Below are 24,674 nucleotides of genomic sequence, written 5' to 3'. Positions count from 1 at the left end.
TTTTGACTCCTTTTTCAAGGTCACAGGGCTGCAGCTTTGCAGTCAGTGGGGAACTGCCAGTGAGGGAGGGAGAAGACAGGGAAGACAGTTTACCTGCTTTTTGATTAATGATAAGATCAATGACAGGCATTTTCATGTTTAATTTTATTGGTTTTTTTATTTCTTTGTATAAATATGGGTGGGTTTAAAGGAGATAACACAATGTTCAACGTTGTTTATTGAAATATGAATATTTCACAAAAAGAAGGGCAGTGCAGGAATACAGGCAGCCATGTAACACACAGCCAGTGTTGCTCAAGCTGTTGAGTTTCTTAAGGAAACTGAGGTACTCAAATGCATTATCTGATGTTCATGATTCTAGTTCTCTAGCAAGACTCTTGCTGTCCAGAAACACTGCTGGGAGAGCTTTGCATGGCTGTGCTAAACCACACTAAGCCTGTGGTTTGTCTGCTGTTTCTTGAAGCTAGGAGCCAGAAGTTTTATTTTTCTAGACTCTCATATTTCATTGCTCAAATATTACAAAGTTGTTGTTAAAACTTGGTTTATTAAAGGTTCACATAATTGAATGGCTTTAAAGTACAGCCACAGCATGAATAATTATATGCTGTGCAATTACAGAAGTCAGGAATTCATGGTTAAATAGCCATTTCAAAAAATGTTTAACTATACTATAATTTCCTCTGTAAATCAATAAAATGGAAAGGATTTTGTTTCAGAAACTCCCTGACATTAGAGTAGTATCTTGAATAAGAAGCTCAGAATCCAAAAAAGAAATCAAGTGCTTGTTTTCTGAAGTTCATTTTGTCACTGAGTAAATCTAATGGCTGAGCTCCTTCTGTTTCAGAACCATTGTGGCACTGGTGTACAACGTGCTGAAAACCCTGATGGAAATGAATGGCAAGCTTTTCGATGAACTCACAAGCTCATACAAAGCTGAAAGGCAAAGGTACTGAGCCTTTGTCCAAGTTCCCACTGCTGAGTCTGTGTCCAGGCTGTCACTTTGGATGTTGCTTTGCTGTTGTGGCTGCAGGGCTCTGCAGTGGAGCTGTTTGGTGCTGCCTGTCCCATGCCGGAGGCAGTGCCAGCAGTGCCATGGGGGAGCTGAGCCCAGGGAGGGGACAGGAAGGCCCCAGCTCCCCATCCTGCCTGGGCAGGGAAGGTGCTCTCTCCTGTGTGGTGAAATCAGGCTCAGCTGCTGCTGGCTGTGCTGCCTCAGGTGTCTGAAGAGAATGGAGCTGGAGAACTCTTCCTAGCTCAGCAAAAACATCTCTTACTGTACTAATCTACTAAGCAGCACTGTTGGAGTCAGGGAGGCAGGGCACTGGTGACCCTTGGCCAGCTGAGACCACTGCCAAGCTTGCAGTAGCTGTGTTCTTTGCCTCCCAAAGATGCTCAAGCCCTTAATTTGTGTGCATGTGATAAAAAAACCTCCTTAAAACTGCAGCCATCTGTGCAAAGCCACCCTACAGCAATTGTATGCATTTGCTGGAGCAAAGGTACAGTTTCACCAGTCATTATTACTGATTTGTTATGCTCACTTTTTAATTGAGGAAACTGTAATTGCCTCTAAATACAGCTTTGGAGAAAAACTTGAAAGAGGAACTGGTAGACACAAGTCACAGTTAAGTGACTGTGTCTCTAGCTTGTGCTTAAAACACATCTGAAATTCATCTTTCACTCTTTTGTACAGAGAGAAAAAGAAAGAATTGGAACGTGAAGAGTTGTGGAGAAGGTTGGAGGAGTTAAAGCTTAAGAAGGCAATGGCAGAAAAGCAGAACAGCACTCACAACGTGCTCAATGCACACAATACAAGTGCCAAATAAAAGAAATGACCACCTCTACTCGGCAGACATTCTTTTTTTGTACCCTTTTGAAATATATAAGGATTTGCAAAAGAAACCTCATCAGTATAATAGAAACAGCCAATTTTTTTCTCTGGCAAATGTAAAGATTTGAATTTAAATACAGCAGTTAAGTGATGTCATTACCACAACATATTGTAAATTTGTCTAATTGATATACTGTCACTTCCAATGTTTCATAGAACTGAATTATCATCCTTAATGAGTGAAATAATTACGGGAGTGGTGCGAATTATGACTTGAATTTTTGATTGTGTTGCACATAGGTGGTATAGTTTGCTACGTACACATTTTTCCTTGTTTTATATGTGCTTTTCACATTGCTGCATACTTTGGTTAAGGTGATAGAAAAGGCTTCTAGTTGTGCTGTATTTTCTCAAATAAAACCAAGGTACGTTACCAGTAACTTGAGATATTCAGTATATGCCCCTTACAGCATTGAAAGGAACTCGGATACAGCACTGTCCTTGAATTCCTGATTGGATTCAGATTTAGATTTATACAATGCTCACTTTAGAAAGGAGGTGAAGTAGGGAGAGAATCAGCTGCAACAGGTTGGGGTGGCCAGTGCCTCTGCCCCACTCCTGCTGCCTCTTGGGTCCTGGGCTCATTAGTGATTTCCTCCTGCTACAGCTGAGGATGGAGCTTCCTCTGGAGAGCCCATCAATGATGCTCCTCATCAGCCCAAGGACACTCCAGCGTGGTGCAGTCTTGCAGAGACCCATCTTGGATGTTTCTGTGTTAGTTTTAGCATCTCATGGACTGAAGAATGAGACCAAAATTGAAATTAGTATATTTTTTTTTCAGTAAGGAGGGAAGGATGTCAAGAAAGAGTTCCTTGTTTTCTTTAAAGAAAATGCAGTCTGTTTCTTAAAGGTGGAAAGTTGACAATAGAAGTCTTGTCTGTTTACTTGATCAAGTATTTTTTCACATCTTTTATCAGAGTACCATTCCAATCTCTTAAATTGCAGTTGTGTGGAAAAATTTTGTAATGAAAGATCTTTGGGGAATTGAGCAGCATTCAATAAAGTCTTTATGTTTGTATTTAGTGCTGTACCTCACATCTTTGTGTTTATGAAGACCAGGAGAATTAGAATGGCTGTTACAACCAACCTTTTTAACTGTACAATCTGGCTTTTCACGGAGTGGCAAAAGTGGGGAAGGCCCTGCTATACTGTTTGAGTCACGTGTATTGCAATTATTGTTGCTTCATTTTGTCTCTAGGTAGTTGTTTCACAGAGGGTGTGGGACTAGCACTGCCTAAAGGGCCTTGTACTTCCAACTGCTCTGTTGGATCAATCCAATTAGCTGCTTCTCTCTGTCAGTTTTACATAAAAAGAGCAGTGAATCAGCTGCCCAAAGTAACTTCCATGGTAGCTGGCAGCCCAGAATTTAGGGAGGAAAAACCCCTTTACCTTTCATGGCCCTTCTTGCATGGAGAGGACAGTCACACTGGCACAGCTCACCTTGGTTTAGTGCTTTTAGTGCCTTTTTGCCCTTAGAAGAATAAAGTTTCCAGAGTGTGACAAGCTTTGCTCAGCTGTCCTAGAGCCTAAAGGAAATAACTTACACAAATGTTGGGGAACCAAACATGTTGCAGGGGTTCAAGGAACAAATCACTGGCAGTTGGAGTTGTTACAAGTTTTTCCAAGTTACAAATACAGACATCAGGCTTAGGTAACAGAAACAACACAGGAGCTGTAAGATACCCTTCCAAATTGTGCAACACTTGCTGTCAGAATCACTCCTATAAATAGGTATGTAAAAGAAAGGTTTCTTGGCTGGGATCACTGGCCTGCTCTTGTAACATTTCCTTATAAAACAAAACATCTTGACAGCTGAGATGTAGTGACTGAAGTGGACTGCTGTGGGAGTTTATTGAGAGGGGAAAAAAAGTACATACTGCAAAAAGGAGTTTATCCTTCATTTAATGATGCTTTCTACTCACCCCACAGCTGCAGCTAAGTTACCTTCCAACTTACCTGCTCTGACCTCACTAGCAAAAAAAAGGAAGAAAAAATGTAGTAGGATCCATCAGTCCATCAGTACCTGTTCAAATTGTTTAAATCCTTTTTTTTTTTTTTTGTAAAATCCTAGAAATAGCTGCTGTAATACCATTTGTTCAAGGAACAGTTGGGTGTTTCTCTGGCAGTGAGGCATTAAGAAAGGTCAGTTGTCATAGCACAAGCTCTTAGGTAGCAAAGTCAGTGGGGGTTTTCTTGCTGTGGAAGGGTTAAGTGGGGATTTTATCCACCCCCCAGCCTCTGCCTGGTTTCTGTCCTGTTCCCCATCGCCCAGGGATGCAGTAGCTCTGTCTGCTTCAGCCATGCAGTGTTTGGCCTTTGCTGCTCCCATCCAGTTCAATCTCATTCCCCTGCTGTGCTCTTGGTTGAGCTGTTCAGGAGCCATCATTGTGAGGTACTGAAGATAAGGTGGGGACTGGACACCACTTGTCTCCCATACAAACATCTTTGTCCCCTGACTAAACACTTTCCTCCTAACAGCCAGTGCTGCTGTTCTGTCTATTTTACTACAATGAGTTGTTGCTCCCCTATTTAAGGCTGTGTCTCGTCAAGGATGTGCCTTAATTCGCTCTGGAAATCAGCTGAAAGAGTAAATTTTGTCCCAAAAGCTGCCTCAGTTGCCAAAAACAAGGAAGAAAGGTAAGGGGGTACTTTTGATACACTTACTCCTCTGAGTACTCTGCTGGAAGAGGAAGGAAGAAGCAAACTGTGACTTGGCATCCTTGCAGCAAAGCCTTCAGAGCAAACACGCAGTGGTGCCCTGCTCCCTGTAGACTCCACGAGTCCAAGTCAGGCCTCTCAACTAACAAGGGACTTATAAGGAAGAAAAAGACACCACCACCCCAGCACACTTGGTGAGCAGGCATTCCCCACAGAACAGAGAATCACAGTTCCATGCCCATGCTGATGAAAGACTATTTTTCACTTCCTTAGGAAAGACTGCCAGAAACAGGGATAAGCAACAGCCTGAGACAGACTTGGAAATCGACCACCAGCTCAGCCCCCCCAGGTCATCCTGTTGCTTGAGTTTTCTTTGAGCTGCACTGATCAGGAAAAGCTTTTTGGTTTTCACCTTATCCTCGTGCTATAACACCCTGAACTGCCTCCTGTGAAGCTCCATCTGAACCTGAGAGCAGGTAGTTTCAAAGAAGGCACACAATGGCTTACTTGAAATATTTTTTAATATTAAAGTCATTGTACTTTAAATCAAAAATGACATGTAATAGAATTCCAGTGTATTTTGTTTTAAAACATACTTTGGAGAAGAGAGGCCAGGATGTTTTCAGAGTACTTTGCCTTCCACTAAGCACCATCAAGGCCGTGACTGTGCTACATGCAGCTCACAGCTGATGCAGAAACTAAAGGGTCTGTTAGAGAAACATTCAAACACTGTCCACTTTTTCACCATTTACTACAGTGACGACTTTCAGAACATTAGTGAGTTCCCTTCTTTCCCCGTGGTTCCCCCATACACTGAGGTAAACTTGTTAAACTGGGACTAGAAAAGCATGAGTTTGTTAGACCTGTCCTAGAGTTAGCTCCGTCTGCAGTTCCAAGGCCGTTCGCTAGGCTGTTCCTCCAGCCAGCATCTCTCTGGAAGAAAACATACCTGGTTTGCAGCTTTAATTGCTGATTTCAATTTATTCCAGTTATTTTCTATCCCTCCTGCTATGAACAGTTAGAAGGCAGCCTTAGCCTCAGCTTATGTGGTTTGTTACTTGACGAGTCCTCTTCAGATGCCTTCTTCGGATTTTGATCATCCACTTAACACTTAACTTAGCAAAATCTGCTGCCTTAAACAGGGCCAGAAAGATACCACAAAGAAGAGCAATCATGTTCCAGGGATTTGCTGTGATAATCTGAAAGAGATGACAAATATTAGTCCCCTCATCTGATTCCACATATATTATATTCCACATATATTATACCTATTCAGCACCAAACAACTCCATTTTCCAGACTGAAGTGTTTTGCAGCATATTCCTTTATGCTGCACAGGTGGACTGCAGTGCCTTCTCCCCACACCATGGTTTTCTGACTCCTGCCATCAGGAAGAAAACACACTGTACTGACTACTAAATTCCTTTTAGAGTATTTCAGAATAAGGAATTGTTTTAAAACTTTGGAGGTACAGTTAAATTGTTAAAATTAATAGATTAAACTTACTGTATTATTTAAGTATTTACAAAAAGGAGCAGCCATATTGAAGATCTTCCAGATGACAAAGCTTGGAGAAGCAACTACTGAAAGCTTTACCAAGACAGCAGCATAATGTTAAACCAGCTTCTGACAGCAACAACTGCTGCTGCACAGCTACAGCCACTATTTTGTATTTTTTGCTGTGTTTGGTTCAAGAATAGTTAAGCTTATTTGTAGTTTGGAGTTCTCCTTGCACCTCTAGGCACAAGGATTTCCAATGGAGCAGGAAGAGCTAGGCTTAGGCAGCAATGGAGCAGGACACACTTTGGGCTGGCCAGCACGGTGTCACTGGGTCATCCCCCTGAGCCAGGTGGTCTCAAACAGGCTTCCCATATTTGTTAATCTTGCTGAAAGCTGCCACTGCTTGGGAATTATGAACCTTCAGCAAGAGGAAACGAGCACCCCCAATCCACTGGATCGAGGGCAGCTTGCAGCTGGGAGGTGGCAAAGGGGTGAACCCCCCCGTAGAGAGGAGTGAGAGGTGTGGGAATAGGACTGGGCTCTAAAGGCCAAGGAGTGCCTGGGTCCTGCTGGGACAGCAGGAATGCAAAGGACCATCTCCTGCCCCACACAGACTGCATTCACACTCTGGTTTTGGGCAAGAAAACGGCAACACTGTAGATTTTGCTGCTGCTGAACCTTAGTTGTTGGGTAAATACAGTACCACATTTTATTCTAATAATGGCACAAGGCTATTTTTATTATTCTTATTTCAGCCTAGGCTTATTGTAAATTAATTTTAAAAAGTAATTAAATCAGATTACCCAAGCAGACTTACTTAAGCAAAAAGTTCAGCCCTGACCTGAAGCTACACTTGGCTAGAACACAGGGGACAGGTGCTTTGCTTAGCTCCGTGCACCTCTAGCTGCAAGCAGAATGCTGAGTGTCACCAGCCCAAAGAAAAGCATCAGGTGGTCCTGACCTCCACACACGATGCATTACTGGACATAAGGAAGAGCCTAGCCTGAAATTTCAGAAGTCTCCTCACCCTTCCTCTGCATTTCTGCTTGGAGTGAGGTAACAGAGGCAAGTGCATGCTCACACAAACCATGAGCACGCAGAGTCAGACAGTGATTCAAGAAGGGACTAGCGGGTTACTCACGTCCTGAACAGTCTGTATGAAAGGATCTTTCCATTCAAACACCACAAAAAACAGCTGGTCACTCCTTGGTTTAGTTCTCTGGTCAATGTAGTTAACCACACTGGTCTGGGGAGAGGGAAAGAAAAGTGCAGGTTACTTTCTTCAGCCGTACAATGAGTCTTTTGTGCAACAGAAAGGCCTGTAAGAAGGTGAAAATACCAGACTGTTTAGGGACCTTCCACCTCAGACTTTCTCTACCTAAAACAATGGGCTGCCAAAATATGGCAAAGGCAGTTTCCTCCCTCTGTCTCATGTTCATATGATTTTCCTATTTCTCACTCAGTATCACAGTACAATACCATTTCTACATTGCCTTTCAAGGGGGGAAAACTAATTTCCAAAATTCATTTACTTGCAATAATACAACTTTTGGAAAGTTCTCATGAATGAATGTTAAATTAGTTTTATTTGCCAGAGAAACACACAATGGTGGCAGGAAGATTCCTTCTTTTTGAAAAATCAGCTGTAGAATAAACGAGAAGATTCCAACAAGTGCCAAATGAACATGGAAGGAAAGAAGCCCAGGTGTTAACAACCAACCCATACTTCCCAGTACTGTCCATTAACTAGGACACCACTTGAAACTAATGTTGCCCAGCAGAGAGCTGTAACACAATTCCAACAGGGAACTGGGTTAGGATACCAGACTGTATTACAGCCACGTGAAACCGGAGTCTCAAGAACCACAACCAGGAAAGTATTAAGATATCAGGCCCCAGGAAAACATTTGTGTTGTACCACCTGCTCCCAGCCCAGGGGGGAACTACACAGGGTTTGTACACAGGCAGTAACCAACACAGTTTGAACTGCCCCCTGCTCCTAGGGGACAACACAAACTGCCCAAGAGCCACACAGTGACCCCAGGAAAGCACAGTGGTGGAAGGGCTTCTCCCTTCTTCAGCCCTCAGAGAAGTGTTTACATCTTGGTGCATGCAGAGGGGAGTACTGCTGCTCATCCTGCAGTTGTTTCATTCTGTACTGGAAGCAATGAATCCAGGAGCACTTTGACTTCATATCAGTGTTGTGACAGGAAGATGAGACATATGATGGAAGAACATGCCTTTTCCATGTTTTGTGAGCCCAGTTTCCCAGGCAGAGGAAGGCTGAGTTGGAAGTCTTTAAGCAGACCACTTTCTTCATCTCCTTACAAGCCTTCCCACTGCTACAAAAGCCTCCTATCTACCACAGTGCAGTTTCTTTACAAATACCTCGGGGTTTCTCTCAGTCTCCTGCCCTGAACAGATTTTAGGCTGTGAACAAGCAGAAGCAGGAGCTAGAACACTGTTTATGGCCACTCAGAGCATATGGGAGCTTCCCCACCCCCTGGTTTCTGGTCAAAGACCTTTGCTGCAGACTTGCCCCACACTTCTACAGCTCATTTCCTTATTGCAGGCTACCAGCACCCCAACCACACTCATCCAAGAAAACTGTGCACCAGAAAACAAACAGTACACAAGGGCAAACGAAGGCAATGGGGAAGGAAGAAAATACAAATGAATGACTGCTGGGCTAATTAGCAGAGTGAGAGACTGTTCTGTTTGACCTAGTATTTGTATCCATCTTTCCAGTATGCCAGCTCCCAGGTTTGGGTTTGAAAGGCTAATGGACTTCTTGGTGCAATTTGAGCAGCTGTTGTACTGTCAAACAAAGCAAGTGCAATTTATGTCTGAGCTGTTTCAGTATCTGCTGTATTATTAATAGGGATCTCATTCCTGGCTCATAGGTTTTATTAAAAACAAACAAACCAACCAACCCACAAAACAAACAGAAAACCCAAACCAGCAACAGTGTTCACTTACTCTGATGGTCAGAGTCCATAACTGCAGGACTAAATAGATGTTTATGGTCACAAAAAGCTCATTTTTTTCTGAATTTGAGCCAGCCTTTTGTTTCCAGTTTGAGACACATTAGACTTGGGCACATAAAGGAGGGCTTTCAAAAATCCTATACTTGGTAAGCACCAAATGGCAAGTGATACAGAGCTGTAGGTAATGAAGGACAGACAGACAATTGTCTTACTGTCAGTGCTTACATGGCAGCAGCAGACTGATGCATTCTTTCCTCTCCTCCAAACCAAGGCATTAATTTGGGACTTGCATGACTCTGGGATTTGCCTCCTGTCCTTCTCTAGTGGAGCAGGAGGATACCCCCTCACAGACACAGCTCTGCTCTTCCCTTAAGGCTGCGCCATGTAACACCTAACCATGAGAACTAAAGATAGAACTGAATATTCTGCTTCATTTTGCTCTCCCCAGAACCCTCTTTCCAAGAGTACCATGGACTAAGAGAAAGTATAGTCTCTGAAAGAGACACCGTCTGGAAAGGACAGCTCTTAAAATTCTCATTTTTCACCACTGATGACACACTTCCTTTCCAACCAACACTGGAAGCAAAACAAACTCAAAACACAATTATTTTCCTGTGCATTAATGTGAACAGAACAGGAATGAAAGGCAGGCTCATTTCCTCTCTAGATAAGTTTGCATCTTCCACCTGCATATTTTCTAGTTGTAAATGATGCAAGAAGTGAAGTTACTCCATGTTTCTAAGGACACTCAACAGCTAAAAATTCCAAACTTAAACAAAAAGCAGACATGAGAATGCTACAAAGGATACAAGACTTACATTTACCTCTTTATCCTAACATCACTGGCAATCTAAACAATACCTCTTTCCAACAGTAGCTGTTATTTAGACAATTCCCTTGGCAATTGTTCTCCACCTTGAACTGTAGGTAGCTGTGCTAATGTTTCTATGTCTGTCTCTTGGGACCCTCACCTCAGGTGTCATAGCCCATTTGAGGCCTGGATTTCTGGCCTCCCTGTCAGGAGAAGTTTTCCTGAGCTGGATCACTAGGCCACACCAACAGCTGAGCACATCAAGACATTCACACTTTTACAGAATCCCTCCTTTGTTGAGAAACAACGGGAGCAACTAGAGCCAAAACTGCTCAGTGCCAAGTGGCGTAATGGATGCAATGAAACAAACTCCCAAAACATTATGAGAACTTTTTTTTCTTTTTACCTCTTGTTTGAATTCAACAGTCTCACTACCATCTTCTTCTTTTGTTTTGACCAAGGACATCTTGACCCAAGTCCGGAAGCCTCCAGAAAACTTCCAGCTGGAGTATGAACTTTCACAGTCCTTCATGAATTTTGCTTTTTCTGGACTAAAAGGAAAAGAGCGTCACTTTATTGAGCAAACTGAGCACTGCAGGCAGGAGAAGGTCAGACCTACAGGCACTTCAAACTATTTTCACAATTCCTTTTATTCTCCACCTGCTAAATTCAACGTATCTAAAACATTGGGTGTAGTGATGTTTTCATTAATGGCAGCACTTCATTCATGCATCCTTAACTGCAGAGGACTTACCTGGTGCCCTACGACCCTGGAGTTCTGCCTGCCTGTAGGGATTGTTCTGCCTCACAGGGGAGTTCAGCTCTGCTCATCTGTCACCTCTGGGACAGAAAGGAGCAGAGCCAGGACCTCTGGAAACAACTCATCACCATGTTACGAAGCAAGAGACAGAAGGAAGAGCCTAGAGGAAGGACAGGGTGCTTCTCCTCATTTCTGGTTGCCAAATAAACCAGTTGTAATGCAGACATGCTTAAAATGCTTCGAAATTTACATTTGGGATATTCCTATTATTTTGGAAAGACTGTAGCTTTGGTGTAAGGCTCCCACCTGCAATAACTGTTTTCCCAATATGCAATCACAGCTATTTGCAGCCCTCAGAACAGCAGGATTGCTTTGTGTGTTTTGGTTTGGGTTTGTTTTTTAATACTGTGACTGTAAGCCATTTTAAGGCTTCCAACATCCCTCATGCTGCAAGTAGTAAAGAGGCGGCTTTAAGGCATATCTGGTCTCCATCTCTTCTCTACCAGGATGTAGTGAATTAACCATGTTATTTCCTTGGAGAGCCTCAGTACTGTGATTTCAGCCACTTTCATGTCATCCCTCTGAAATAAGCCCACTGTGGTAAGTCATGAATCATTAAAGTCTATTTTTACTAAAGACAGATTTCAGGTTGTAGAGATATGCCAGGGTATGTTGGTCCTTAGAAGAAGGGAGACGGTTTTGATCCAGACTAAATCTATCCACCTAGGAGAAGGGAAAGAGGATTCTTTGCTTTTATGGCAGAGGGTGTGCATAACTGGGTCTTTTAGGAGATTAAGGTGTTTTGGTCTTCCAGGAGAAAGAAGCAAGGTCTTGTCCCAGAACACGCCAATCAGGAAGAATTGTCCAGCACTGACTGGATTTGTACTTTTCCTGTCTTTTCTTCTTAGTTTTTAAACTCAGGGCTCCTTTTCTTCCTGCAAATCAAGATGCCTTATCTACGAGGACCAAAAGGACTGCACTGATACAAATATCATCACATTGATGGCTACTCTGTACACCACCTGCTCAGACTTAACAGATGGATACACACGTGTCCATGGGAGGGCAAAACCCAGCAAAGCCATTGCTCAAATCAGGGCTTCAGGCAATGGGCCCAAACACAGAATTCCACTGTGCACATGCACAGAAAAGAGAAGGGTTTCTGGGAAGAAAAACTAAACATGCTTTGCTACCCATCAAGACACATGCTGTTCCAAGGGTGTTTTGGGAAGTTAGGAATATCTTTATTTGTCACATCAGGTGCTTGTTTAGTAACCCCAACAGGATGGGGCCTCTCTGCCTCCCCTAGGAAAGATGTGGGCAGAGCCTAAGGACAAAGCCTGCTCCTCACCAGAACAAACCAGTGACACAGGAACACCTAATCCAACCACTGCTTCCCCCCTCGGGATGTGGGCAGAGCAGCAGCTGAGGGCACAGCACGGAGGAGCTCTGGAGTGCTTTGCCACTCAAGAGGAACATACATAATTAGCACTCTGCCAGCCAGTCATATGCCTAATGTCTGGCTAAATACAGCATCCCAGAAAAGCTTTCCAAGCCAACATGGAAAAATGAGGCAGGAAGTTATGACGCAGAGCTGAGCGTTACAGCCACAACTCCCATGGCAGCAGACAGCAGCAGTATGCTTTGCCTTCGACAGTAATTGTAGGCTTGAAAAAGAAGGATTAATGATATCTTAGGAGAATCTGTGGAGAAGTGATCTGAGAAGGCATCTCCTTGCATGTGCCCATAATCCAGACCACTGCCATAAAATGAGGGGAAAAAAGCGGGGCGGACAGGAGGAGCAGAGCAGAGAGGCACAAGCTTTACACAAATTATAGCAGAGGGCAAATAACAAAGCTTTAAAACCACACCACAAGCAAGTGAACACAAGATAGGCAAGGGATTTTAAGCCAAAAACCAGTTCTCCAGGCAGTTTCTTTTAATTCCCTCTTCACACCAAAGACAGACAACCCACACAGGCTGCACCTCTTTTTTTTGTTGCTGTTTGGTTTTTTTTCCTTCCTTTTTTCTTTCTCTTTTTTTTCATCTGTGGGAGTTACTAACCTATTTCTGGACTGGGCTGTAGTGCTGCAGAGGATCCTTCTAACACCAGTCTCTATGGACCACCCCATGTGAGCCAGAGGCAGTTTTAGGACATCCCACCAGCAGATTCCAATGCAACAGCAAGAGCCAAACCCACGGGTGGTTCAAACCTAATTTGTGTTTATTGCTTTTGCATCTCCCCAGAGCAGCAAACTGTCAAACAGCCATGACATCTAACAAAGGCTGGTGTGGTACCAAAAGTCTCAGCCCCTCTACGCTGTATTTCTCTGCATGCAGCAATCCAGATCAGAGACATGAACATGGAGCTCTGTTTAGACCCTTAAATCATCTCTGATCTGTTCACACTGGTATCCTTCATTCCACAGGACCATAAGTTATGGGACATGCTACACTAACAACTGTTCTGCCAGGAGTATATTCAGAGGATTTTCTTCTAAACCCCATGTATTATCCTAATGACAGTTCAGGATCGGAACTTGTATTTTTAGCCACACTTTTTGGGTAATTTGCAAGGGTTTCATTATTTCCCTCCCTCCAATTAATATGGCACAGACAGCAGCTGCCACTGCCTTAAAAAAAAAAGGAAAAGGAAAAGAAAAAGAAAAAGAAAAGAAGCCAGCAGCATCTCCCTCCAGCTCAGAGGCCAACAACAGCACACAGTGCAGCAGTGTTCTGTGGAGAGCAGAACAAAACCAGTGAGCAGTGCCAGTTTCATGAAGCCTGATCCAATTTTAACAGAAGAGCTGCAGAGAATAAAGCCCTTAACAGAAATGAGTGGACTTTGCTCAAGTCCTCAGCACTTACTACACCACAAAAAATCTCTTAAATGTACAAGTCTCTAGATGCCATTTTTGTATTGCTTGTGGCACCTCTGATGACACTGTACATGAACTGCTGGGCACAGTGTTGTTCTGGGCTCTCATAGCCAGTGAGACACTTTGTCAGGAAAAGCAGTTAACAGAGGCCAGTAAGTGAAGCTGTTAGAGGCTGCATGGAAGGACACACAACAGTTTCTACAGATCCCTTAATCCAGACTTCCCATCAGCTAAATTTAGCATCTGCTGATGAACAAGAAATTGTTTCTATTTTCTCTTCTGCTGGAAGCTGGACAGAACGAGTTCTCTCCACATACACAGTGCAGTTTCACATGCACTTTTCATAGTCAGGAGAAATGTAAACTCCCCACCTGCCCTGAGCCCAAGTTCATGCCCCAGGATGCCAGGACAGCAAACACAGCACTGAGCAAGACAAGCCACGTCGTTTGTACCAAGCTTTGGAGGATGCTGTAAAAGAGACACCACTGGCCTCTTGCCCACAGCTGGTTCTTTTCCTGTATTCCACCTAGACATACAGATCATTTACCACTAAAGCCTTCATTCCCTTCCCAATTTTACCATTCACCTGGGTCAGTTCAAAACTAATTTTAACTCCCATTCCCCTACTACCTGCCCCAAGCAAGCACAAAGGATGCATCCCCAAACAAACATCCCCATTTCCCATGAGACTTCCAAGGCCTGAGGATGCACAGACTGAGCTGTGGCTTGGTAGCTGGTTCATCCTGCCCCGAGCCAGGTGCAGCACCAGGGGTGGTCTCAGACAGTGCTTGTGCCTGGCAGTGTAGAAAGGGCTGAGCACCTTGCTGCAATTGGTCCCACTGTAAGCATTTCTAACCAGAGCACAAGACATAAAACCAGAAAAAAACAACATGTAAGGAGCAAGCAGCACCTTCTACACCACCACTCTTAACTGGTATTTTCTCACTCTAAAATATCAATGCCTAAAATATCCAGAGCATTAACATTTTATGAGGTGTTTTAGCACAATTACAGAGAGTAGTTAAAGACTTAGGATCTCTTAGAAATGCTTTGTAAAAGGCAAATCCAGCTAACTGGTCTTTGGCCACCCAGAGGTATCATGTCTGAACACTTGCAGTCTTTGATCTATTTGAAAAGCACCAGTCTGACCATGTCCAAGCCCCTGAGAAGGCCTTGCTACAATAAAATCTGTTCTCTTCCCTCCCTCCCCTAATTTTGTTTTGCATATGTCCTTTATCCCCTGTCCCTTCTTCACTGAGCATCTATTACCAAATTAAGGCTTTCTATCAGGTTTCACTGTGACTAATATTTCTTGCCTAACTTTTAATCTGGATCACAGAGGGAAGAACAGAACCTGAATTGAAATTACAGTAAAAATTAAACAATTAAGTACAAAATTCATTCTCAAAAGGTGGGAAAAAGAGCAGGTCTTTCTTGAAAGTTCAAGACAGGATTAATTCCATTCTTGTTACAATTAGAAGAAGATAGATTAGATAGTCCAATGGTACCAATGTCAAACCAATATGAAGCAATTTTGAAAACCCCATATATAAATTTACATCATTCTGTAGAATCTTACATAAAGCCAGTAATACAAAGAAACAGAGTTAGTCATTTAATGAAATCACAATAAATCAATCTGGGGATCTAACCTTTACAGTAATTGCTTTAAAAACCCCCAAATGGTATAGGAATATTAATGTTCTTGGTGCACTTCCTGACACACTACCCAGGACAGCACACTTCCTGATCACCCACAGCAGCAGACAGCAGGAAGCCAGCACAAACTCCAAACTTTTAGAAAGTGCAGCAACAAATGGTTTAAGCCCAGCTGAAGAACAGTTTTTGTCACTGGAAAAAGCCCTCAGTACATTTTTAAAGGTCAGATTAGTAAACAAAGACATGAAAGAGCACCAACATAGTCCAAACATTAAAAACAACATAAAAGGCTGTCTGATTTTCACTGAAAAAGCCCTACTTTCACAATTATTGTGACAGCAAGTTCAATGCAGTCACAGGCTCATCCTCCCTTTACATACCTGCTGACAAACTCTTGGAAAGAAGAAAACAGCAGGTAGTCAATGGCACTAAAATCTTGGTCTGTTTCATTTAAATGGAACTGCAAAAACACCAGTTCCCTCTTCTTCACATCGCGAGGGCCTTGAACAATCAAAGCATACTTCTGTAAGCAAACAGAGATGGTGAGAGGAGCAAAGGAATCCTCATTTCCTGTTCATTAATTTGCCATCTGGCACTAATACTCTACAGAAATCTAATACACACTGAGAGTTTCTTGGCTGTTATTAAGTACACATCTACTAAAATACCTAACAAGAATGCCAATTAAATCTCTCCTTTTAGTTTAAAAAAGAGGTCTTTACATCAAGATTCAGTGTTTAAATATTAATATTTAAGCATTAAATATGGTCATTTGTGGGTTTTGAGCATTTGCTTATACAGAAGCAAGCTTCCCTGCACTTCTAAGGGTAATTTAAGACACACTATCACTCAATGTACCCATCTTGCTGGCTCACAGCATTTCAGTGTAATGAAACACTTGGTGCCATTTAAGATTCTTCCAAGTGTGACAAACGTGGTATGTAATTTCTAGCAGGAATTCATGTATGAATTCCCAGCAAACATACAAAAAGAGATTAGCTATCCTTCTTTAATGGGTACTGATACTGCTTTCAATCAAAACTAGATTTACAGTATCAAGGAAAATGCTTCCCAGTTCATTTAGGAGAAGAATGAAGTGAGAGTTTCACTGTGAAAAATGCCTTATTTTATCCCATTAAGATTTCTGTGCTGCACACACCCACAGGACAGCTGATCTTCCATAACACACACACACACACACACACTGACTGGGGTCTTTTACATTTCTGAAAACAAAATGACAGATGGCTTATAAAAAACCAAACCAGAAGCATGGATTTCTTTACAGCACAGTACATACTTTTACTTTCCAATAAGATTATGAGCAGAAAACCCATACTGAATAAGCTTTGTACTATTATATTGTTATTACCATAGTTTGATTAGTAAAAGGATCTGTGTAGTTGATCCTCTGAGTGGTGCATTCAATATCTCCTGGCTGACCTGGATTTATCAGAGGTGGAATGTGATCGTAGTAATGATGTTTGCAGCTAAGCAGCCGAGCCTTGCCTGGGTAAAAGGCAATACCTGGTTGGGGAGAAAAAAACATTGCAGAGCACTGATTTCCTTCCTGAGTACATAGATTTTCCTTCTGGAATTTAATCCCACAGGATACTGAGCTATCCTTAAGATTCCACAAAACAATCAAATTAAACCATGCAGTTCTACATTTTTCTGGAGCAGGACAAAAGCACCAGCATCAAAAGCAAAAACAGACAAAAGCATCAGGACAGAACCTCCATGATGCATTAAAAAAAATCACGGTTCACATTCTGTTACAACAATTCAAGGTTCATAGAAGCTACTCTCCCTAGTCTTCCCACAAGCCAGCAGCTAATCCATCAGTGCCTCTCACCCCAGGTGAATCTGTAAAATAAATTAGGGGGCACCAAATGGGACATGCAGTGCTTTAGTTTTCAGATATTAGCATTTAACACTTCAAAGGTTAATTGGAAATAATGTACATACCATACATGACAGATCAAAGGTCACTGGCTGAGCTAATAGAAGTGAAAAGATGCCCCTCAGAATACAGCATCTTCTGTTAACTGAATGTGACATCATGATAGAAATCAAAGCCATCAAACACACACTCACTGCTGCCATCCCTTATTATTTACATCACTGGGTAGGCAGGCTACTAGTCCACCTGGATGGAAACTCAGATATGTCATTCAAACAACCTCAGCCACCTCAGCTTTGGAAGGCTAGCAAAATACAAGAACCGGATCCCAAAATCCTTTTACACCAGCTATGCCATATTTATTATTGAAACAAGCTTGCTGGAAGATAATCTCATCCAACTTATTTTAAGAAAGAGTGTGATTGATTAGATATAATTAACTCACACAACTGAGATGACCTGTCCACCAAAATGTGACATGTCAAAGCACTCAGCATATATTAGCCTATAAATGCTTTATCCCTTTCTTCAGAGCTGCATGCTCTTACAACTTGCCATCTCGTCATTTTAACAGAGCAATAAACTAAAGGACTACATTAATTTAGGTTCTCTGATCTGCAGGGATCTCCAACAATACTTTCAGATTAATATGTATGCTGCTTTGCTTATTTAAAATCTGCTTATTTTCTTCCTGTTGCTGTATGAAAAGCTCACAGGGAGAAAAAAACAAATAAGGGGAAAAGCTTGACTTTGCTTGCTCTTACAGTCAGATTCATATGGTCCATACCCAAGGCACTACTTCCAGAGTTGGGCCTAACTAGCCATAGAGAAAAACAACTACAGTAATATGGCAACAACTCAAAACACTCCCCTTTCAGCCACAATTACTGAAGTGGGTATTTGGAAAATGTGGTAACACTTCAAACAGAAGTGTTCTTGTTAAACTGGAAACTGACTGTTGGCTGACAAGCTGCACTTGCTACCATGGCTCTACTTATGAGCAGCTACTGGACAATTAAAAAGAATAATAACAACAGAACTCACTATTCAAAAATGTTCCTGTGGAGCCATTCCTCCTGCAAACTGCAACAGTTTCTGCTGCCACACTGCATTTTTATGCCAACATTGTTCCCTGCAGTCACATCACATTTTCATTGCCTACTGACATAATACCATGTTGTAAACAAGGCAGGATGGAAGTAGGAAGTGGCATTGTGGTTATCTTGTGGTTGGTTTGAGAAATTCACCCTCTTTAGTGTGAACGGCATCTCACTGCCCAGTGCAGCACTGAGCTTCTGATACATCTCCTGTGTGTTACCCTATTTGAATGATACAGTTTGGGGAATATTTCCAAAAGGAATTATCTTTCTCCCCTAAAAGAGGACTCATTCTACAGTCTGAAAACACTTCTTATCTATCAAATGTTGCATAATTCTCCACAGCTTCTGCCATTCATGTTAGTGGCATGAAAGCTCCCAAAAATCTCCTCTACAATGTTAACATTTCTGTGCAAAGTCAACACAACTTTAGATTAAAAAGAGAGGAAATTAAAGTAACATATGCACTCTGGGCCCTGGAGAATGAACATCAAAAATTTCAAACAATCCAAGGAGAACGTGAATGAGAACCAATTTTGTTTGTTACTGCTCTTACCAGGTGCATCATACAAGGACACTTCCTTGTAAGTGACAGACATCACTGGGTGCTTGAGCTTCTCTCTGAAGTCACTGATGGTTTGGTAGACAAGGAACACAGCTACAGCCATGAGCAGCAGATAAATAAACAGGAGAATTACTGAAAAAACATTCTTTAGGCAGGTCTTGCTGAAACGCAAAGAAGGGGTAGTGGTACCCAGTTCACCATCTGGAACCAAACAGAATATGGATTGGGACTTTAAAATACAGATATTGGTGCTGAATTTTCCTTTAAAGATCAATCATGTGAGGGGAAAGTAAGCCTCAAACTCAGCTTGATTTAAAAAAACACAGCTAATTCTGGTTTTTATGATCAGTCAGGCAGATGCTTCCTTCTCAAGTATGAGGTATAATCATCCTAAGACTGTGCCTCCTTTTCACATGCTGGAATTTGGCACTCTGCTTTAGGCCACTGCAGGCAGGAAGTGAGGTTTATTTTCAAGGACAACTCAGAAACAAAGTTTGAAGTTCACAAGAAATTCTGTTGATGGTCAATTCTTTGTTTCTGGAAAAAACAACTCCTTTCCCTCCATTTCAGTCCGAAGCGATTCTGTCACACACTCAGCACAGGCATCAGAGGAGTGATTTAATATTCTAATGCTCATGCTCAGCTCTCTGCAGTGCATCTCCACCATGGCAGAAGTCACTAAAGTGACTTCACTCTACTTCATAACTCCTTGTGCATGTTAAAGGCTTTCATAGAAGATTCCAATTACAACTAGAAAAAGACTGACCCAATTCTCCCAGTCTCCTTTCCTTCAAACCTCATTCTCTGGGCAATACTTCTAAGGATAAAGGTTCCTGTACTCTTGAGTTACGCATCACATCTTGGTCATGAGCAATACACAGCTGAAAACACATAAGGAGCACTAAAACTCAACATAAGAAAGGAAATAAGCAGCCATGCTCCCTGCTGACTGTTCTGTGTGGTGTCATTGAATGAGTCAGGCCCTCTCAGGCCATGCCACACACTGCTCTCCAACTCTAATAGCACAGTTTGGTGTTTGTTCCTCCCTACAGCGAACATGAACCTTCTGGTAAACCCTGTTGCACACAAAGCCACTCACAAAGGTCCACGGGCAAGTTACATGCCAGGAGATGGCAGCCAAGACATTAATATGCATAAAATTGCACTGCTGAAACAAATGTCTTGAACAGCTGAAAGGCATTTAGGCCATACTCCTTTCAGGCTGGCTAACCTCAGTGCCTACACCTGGGCTGCAATAAGCCCATTTAACACTGCTCCACGCTCTCCAAAAGCAGTTTAATGAAGAGTCTGTTTAAAAGCTTGTCTATTCAATATTGCATCTTGCTCATGTAAATCTCACACAGACTCTGCCTGCAACCCACTGCCACTCGGGTAATACTCAACATAAAGGAAGATGACATACTAAGCTCTCTCAGAGTCAGATGCTCTGAACCTGTTTTGACTGAGCACAGTTCATGACAAAGAAATATTCTCCTATTAGTCCTTGGAAAACCTCCTTGGCTTTCCCTCAGTACTGACTCACATAAAATAAGTAATTTAGTGTTTGTAATTTAGTGTTTTGCTTGCTTTCAGAAGTGCAATAAAATAAGAAAACCAAAACAACCAAAGCCACACACAGCAGCAGCTAACAGGCCCTAAAAATCAGTAATTTCTGGGTCAATAGTTCTCACCTGGTAAAATAACAGAGCTGGAATCTTCATGAACTTCCATCTCTCCTTCTGTTTCCTCTGTTGGGTTTTCAGATACTCGCTCCACATCTTCACTCAGCTGTGTAGTTAAAACAGTGGTTCAATTTCCAAACATGCTCTCAACTTGCAATTGTTGGAATTTCTATGGTACAAATAAAAGAGGCTCCAACTAACCAAACACACAAAAACATGCCCCCAGTCCAAGAACACCCAACATCTGTTCCACTTGTGAACAAGACAAAAGCCACATTTCTGTAGACTGAGACAAAAATTAAGTGACTTGCATGCTGCAAATTTAATCTACTTCTACCCTGCTGCTTCAACAATAACATCACCTTTCCATTCAAGATCAAAGTAATTATTTCCCTGGCAGCTCCAACACACTTTAAACCCCCAATTAGGACAGTGTTCTCTGAAATAAGCAGGAACTTGGTTCTGTCACTGAAGAATATATTTTTAGGCATAAAGAAACCACAGCACATACCAGCAAACAGAGCATTAGCACTTCTTAATAAAGAGGTGCAAAAAGCACGAGATGCATTTTGACAGGTGTTGGGGCAAGTCACTGGAATACAGCCTCAGCCACATAGGTGGGTGGGTCATCATGAGACAACAGTCAAGCATCTCTGTATTTCTGGTCCTTATTGATCTCACTGTGCAGATTATTATATATCAGTGGCTATGCAAGTAATTAGTCTTCCAGTGTTTCTGAAACACCAACAGAGACCAGATGCTTTCTTGTTTTGCTACTCAGAACTCCAGGCTCCAGCTGCCAGGCCACTTCCGTCAGAGTCAAAAGCTTGTCACATCCGATATGCATCACATAAGATCATGAAGCACTACAGTTTCTAAACATTATAAAGTATCTCCTGTATATTTTCCAAGTTTTCTTTCGTGGTGGGAACTGACACAGAGGTTACAACAATGCAAAGCAGGGCATGAGCTTGCAGCACATCACATTAGCTTTGCTCCTGTTTCAAGGAAAACGGGGGCACAGTTAACGCAGCAGCTGCACTGAATGCTATTAAACATCACACTCCTAACTTACTCAACAACAATGTGCATGTGTCCATAAGGAAGTGCTTTTATTTCACCCAACTTTAATTCAGTACTGAAATCATCATTATACCATTGCCAGATCATCATTAGCACCTATTAGGAAAGAGTCTGCTCATTTCACATCTTCAAAGTCTGACGTAGTCTCCATCACCTCCTGTTGTATTTCTGTGTTCATTTCCACCATGCAAAGCAAGATGAAAGCAGTTATCTGGTTGTTGTTAAATGCTTAGTACATAAATAAAGCATCATCTCCCTTAGCATGAGGCAAGAGGTGAACAGGTAACTTACAGGCTAAAAACTCAGCTCACTTGCAAGACTCTTACCAGGGTCCAACTGATGATACCTTTTTCAATTACCACCATCAAACAAGGGAAAATTAACACTCTGCTCCTTTTTGTAGAAACATGCTGATTCTGTTTGTTTACCTGACCCAAAATAAGCTATTCTGACCCAAGAAAAGTACTCATGGAACCTCTTGTACTACACTAAATCAGCTAAGAAGACAGTTCCAATTATACTTGTGCAAAATGGTGATACCAGAGCTGACCCAACAAATGTAATGTAAGTTACAAAATTCCTCAGCTGAATCCCACACCTCTCTGATTCCCCAGGTACAGGCACCTCATTGACCGAGGTTATTGGGAGGGTACGTGAATTCTATTCCCGATGGCAAGGAGATCCCAACACAAGTTCAAAAAAGAACAGAACATGCAACATTTCTTATCCTTCCAAGAGGACCGATAGCAATTTCTGCCAACAAGCAGGAGAAGAAAGATGATCTTAGAAGTAACTCCCAAACTAAATGATTCTGTGATTCTGTGAAAAGCTCAGAAAACACAACTTTTCAGTAGTCCTTAGAAACAAACCACAAAACCCCAAACAATATGCAACTATGTTTTCTTATCTCTGTTCACAATGTTTCATAAGCTTTTCACACATAAAGCCAGAGAAGGACGGCCAGGCAAGAGCAGGACTACTAACATTGCTTCAGGTGCAGTGAGGAGGCTAAGCTGATGTGTAAGACCTGCTCCCTAAAAATAACTATATTTTACTGCAGATCCTGAACACCTGAACTGAGGTCACCAAGATGCCAGCGCTGTGCATGGCTCAGGCACTGCGTTCTGAGCAGCACACAGCATCCTGACTCTGCAAGGCAGGGCAGCACAGACCTACAGACCCAACACCTCACACACACACTGAGCTACAGTCTCCTAGTGATGGGGAAGCCAGGACAGCTGATTCCAGTTCACACTTGTCGCTCCTCTTGGATTCAGGGATTCTGCCAACAGTGAACCTGGAGCATGCCAACCAGGTTCACCCTCACATGCCAGCTCTTTCTACGTGGTATTTTTGATAAAGGAGTGAAGCGTGGTGCCAATCAGAAGGAACACGGATTGCAGGGTGGTTAAGCTTGCAACAAGATGCAGAAACAGGAGAGGATGTCAAGGGCAGGAAGGGCATGAAACAGATCTTCACTCAGGATTCCTCTGGGTTCAGCACGTACAGCTGAGGGAGAAAAAACTGCAGGAGCCTGCCCATGTCCCAGCAGTTCTTTTTCAGTCCTGCACACAGAAAAGCACTGAAAGAGAAGCTCAGAAAAGGCAACTCTAGACATTTGTGCAGCCCTCCTAGGGGCAGAAGCAACAAAGACTGTGGCAGGTGCCAGAGAAGGGATGGGCACACAGGTACTGCACCTACACACACCCTATCTTGACTCGTGCCACAGTTTGAGATAAACCCAAACATATGGAGCAGTGTCAGTGGTGGCTGATACTCAAGGTGGAAACATAACGTGCATAGTCCAGTCCACACTTCAGGCATCAGTGCAGCTTCATTAACTCTCTCAAGTACCTCCTCTGTGTACAAGCACGTAAGTCAATTCCACCTTGATAGTCCTGGGCTAAAACCTTCCTACTGGATAAAACCCCCTTAAATAAAAGGAGAACTTGTTCATACAGGCCTTTAGCTGATCTGCTGATTCATCACCTTCCAATGCCTCCAAGCCTGGCAAGAAAACCAGAAGCTGAAACTAAACAGACACTAAATTAGAATGTATTAAAACTGAGCCTTGAACTACTCGTCACATGCAGAGGAAGGAAAATATCTACATTCCTTTTGCCTGCAAGATGCAAACAAAAGTGCTCTGCAGTAACTCTCTACCGCTGCTGAACTTGGCACAAATAGCCTGTATGCCTACTAGGAGAGATAGGAACGAGCAAGGAAGTCGCGTTGCTGAGCCTGTACATTGATATGCAAACCAGGCGCTGCCTCAGGCTTTTGGCAGTGCGATAAAGCGTTCTTCAGTTTCGGATGTGGGACTTCTAGTACCCAAATCGCTTCTCACACCCGACAGACCATCCCCTTGTTACCAAACCCCGGTCACACAGTCCAGCTGTACCCACCTCACACACCTAAAACAACCGCTGCCCACTATTTCGACCCCGTTCAAAGGTAGGACGCGGAGCTGCGCGCACCCGAACCAGCGGGTGGCTTCTGCAGGGTGCAGGTGCCGCCCGACGCCCCAGGCACCGAGCCGAGCTCTCCGCCACAGCGCCGGGTGCCCCCGCTCGCCAAGCGGCGAGCCCCGGGACGGCCACCGGCGCCCGGCGAGCTGCCCCGCAGCCCCGCCCGGTCCCCCGTACCTCCTGGTAGGATGCGGACACCTCTGGCTTTGGCATAGCATCGGCGGGAGCGGCGCCGCGGGGGCCGGGCAGCGCCCGCCGGCACCGCACGGGGCGGGGCAGCCACGGGCCGGGGCAGCCACGGGCCGAGCCGAGCCGGGCCGGACCGATCTGAGCCGAGCCGGGCCGGACCGAGCTGCCCCGCCCGGGCAGGGCCACGCAGGCGCCGCCGGGACCCCCGAGCCGCCCGCCCCGGCCGCTTCCCGTCCCCCGGGCGGTGCCCGCCCCTCGCCGGGGCTGCCGGGAGGCGTAGTCCGGGCACAGCGCAACGCCGGCTGCTCGGCACACGTGTAAGGGGCTTTTTGGGAGGCTTGTAGGAACATTTCTCCCCCCCCCCCCCCCCAAGAGGTGTGCTGTGTCCTGGCGCGGAGAGGGGTCTTTTCTACACCGCGCGCTTCACAACTCTGCTAACACGAGCATGAGCCAGACTGGAAAAGCAGTTTGGGACAATTCTGCCAGCTCCCCCCAAGCTGCACAGTATTACCCTTTTGATTTTTTTTTTTTCATTTTTATTATTA

The 24,674-nt window shown here is 43.5% G+C and overlaps 2 protein-coding genes across 4 annotated transcripts in view; one reads left to right on the top strand and one right to left on the bottom strand.

Annotated features, from left to right (window-relative positions):
- The window catches only part of PPP2R5A (protein phosphatase 2 regulatory subunit B'alpha), a 42,960-nt gene extending 40,054 nt beyond the window's left edge, over positions 1 to 2,906 (top strand). The window contains exons 12-13 of the mRNA XM_069009576.1: positions 845 to 946; positions 1,691 to 2,906. Coding sequence (XP_068865677.1) covers positions 845 to 946; positions 1,691 to 1,823 — 235 coding nt within the window. The 3' untranslated portion in view covers positions 1,824 to 2,906. The remainder of the gene's footprint in view (positions 1 to 844; positions 947 to 1,690) is intronic.
- Positions 2,907 to 5,049: 2,143 nt separating this feature from the next.
- Positions 5,050 to 24,348, bottom strand: PACC1 (proton activated chloride channel 1). Of its 3 annotated transcripts, none has more exons than XM_069009580.1 (8): positions 24,118 to 24,348; positions 20,399 to 20,495; positions 18,699 to 18,908; positions 16,515 to 16,669; positions 15,523 to 15,665; positions 10,251 to 10,395; positions 7,188 to 7,292; positions 5,050 to 5,745 (listed from the first exon to the last, which is right to left on the bottom strand). In XM_069009580.1, the coding sequence occupies exons 1-8, from the start codon at positions 24,151 to 24,153 to the stop codon at positions 5,584 to 5,586; spliced, it is 1,053 nt and encodes a 350-aa protein (XP_068865681.1). In that variant the 5' UTR covers positions 24,154 to 24,348; the 3' UTR covers positions 5,050 to 5,583. The 3 variants fall into 3 exon arrangements, with proteins under 3 accessions (XP_068865681.1, XP_068865679.1, XP_068865680.1); XM_069009578.1 differs by having other exon boundaries at positions 20,399 to 20,558; positions 24,118 to 24,204; XM_069009579.1 differs by lacking the exon at positions 24,118 to 24,348 and adding an exon at positions 23,878 to 23,969.
- Positions 24,349 to 24,674: the final 326 nt, after the last annotated feature.

This window comes from Aphelocoma coerulescens, chromosome 3 (assembly GCF_041296385.1).
Source record: "Aphelocoma coerulescens isolate FSJ_1873_10779 chromosome 3, UR_Acoe_1.0, whole genome shotgun sequence".
NCBI classification, from domain to species: domain Eukaryota; kingdom Metazoa; phylum Chordata; class Aves; order Passeriformes; family Corvidae; genus Aphelocoma; species Aphelocoma coerulescens.
The sequence above is the reverse complement of the archived record's forward strand: the minus strand, read 5'-3'. Positions and strand labels throughout refer to the sequence as shown.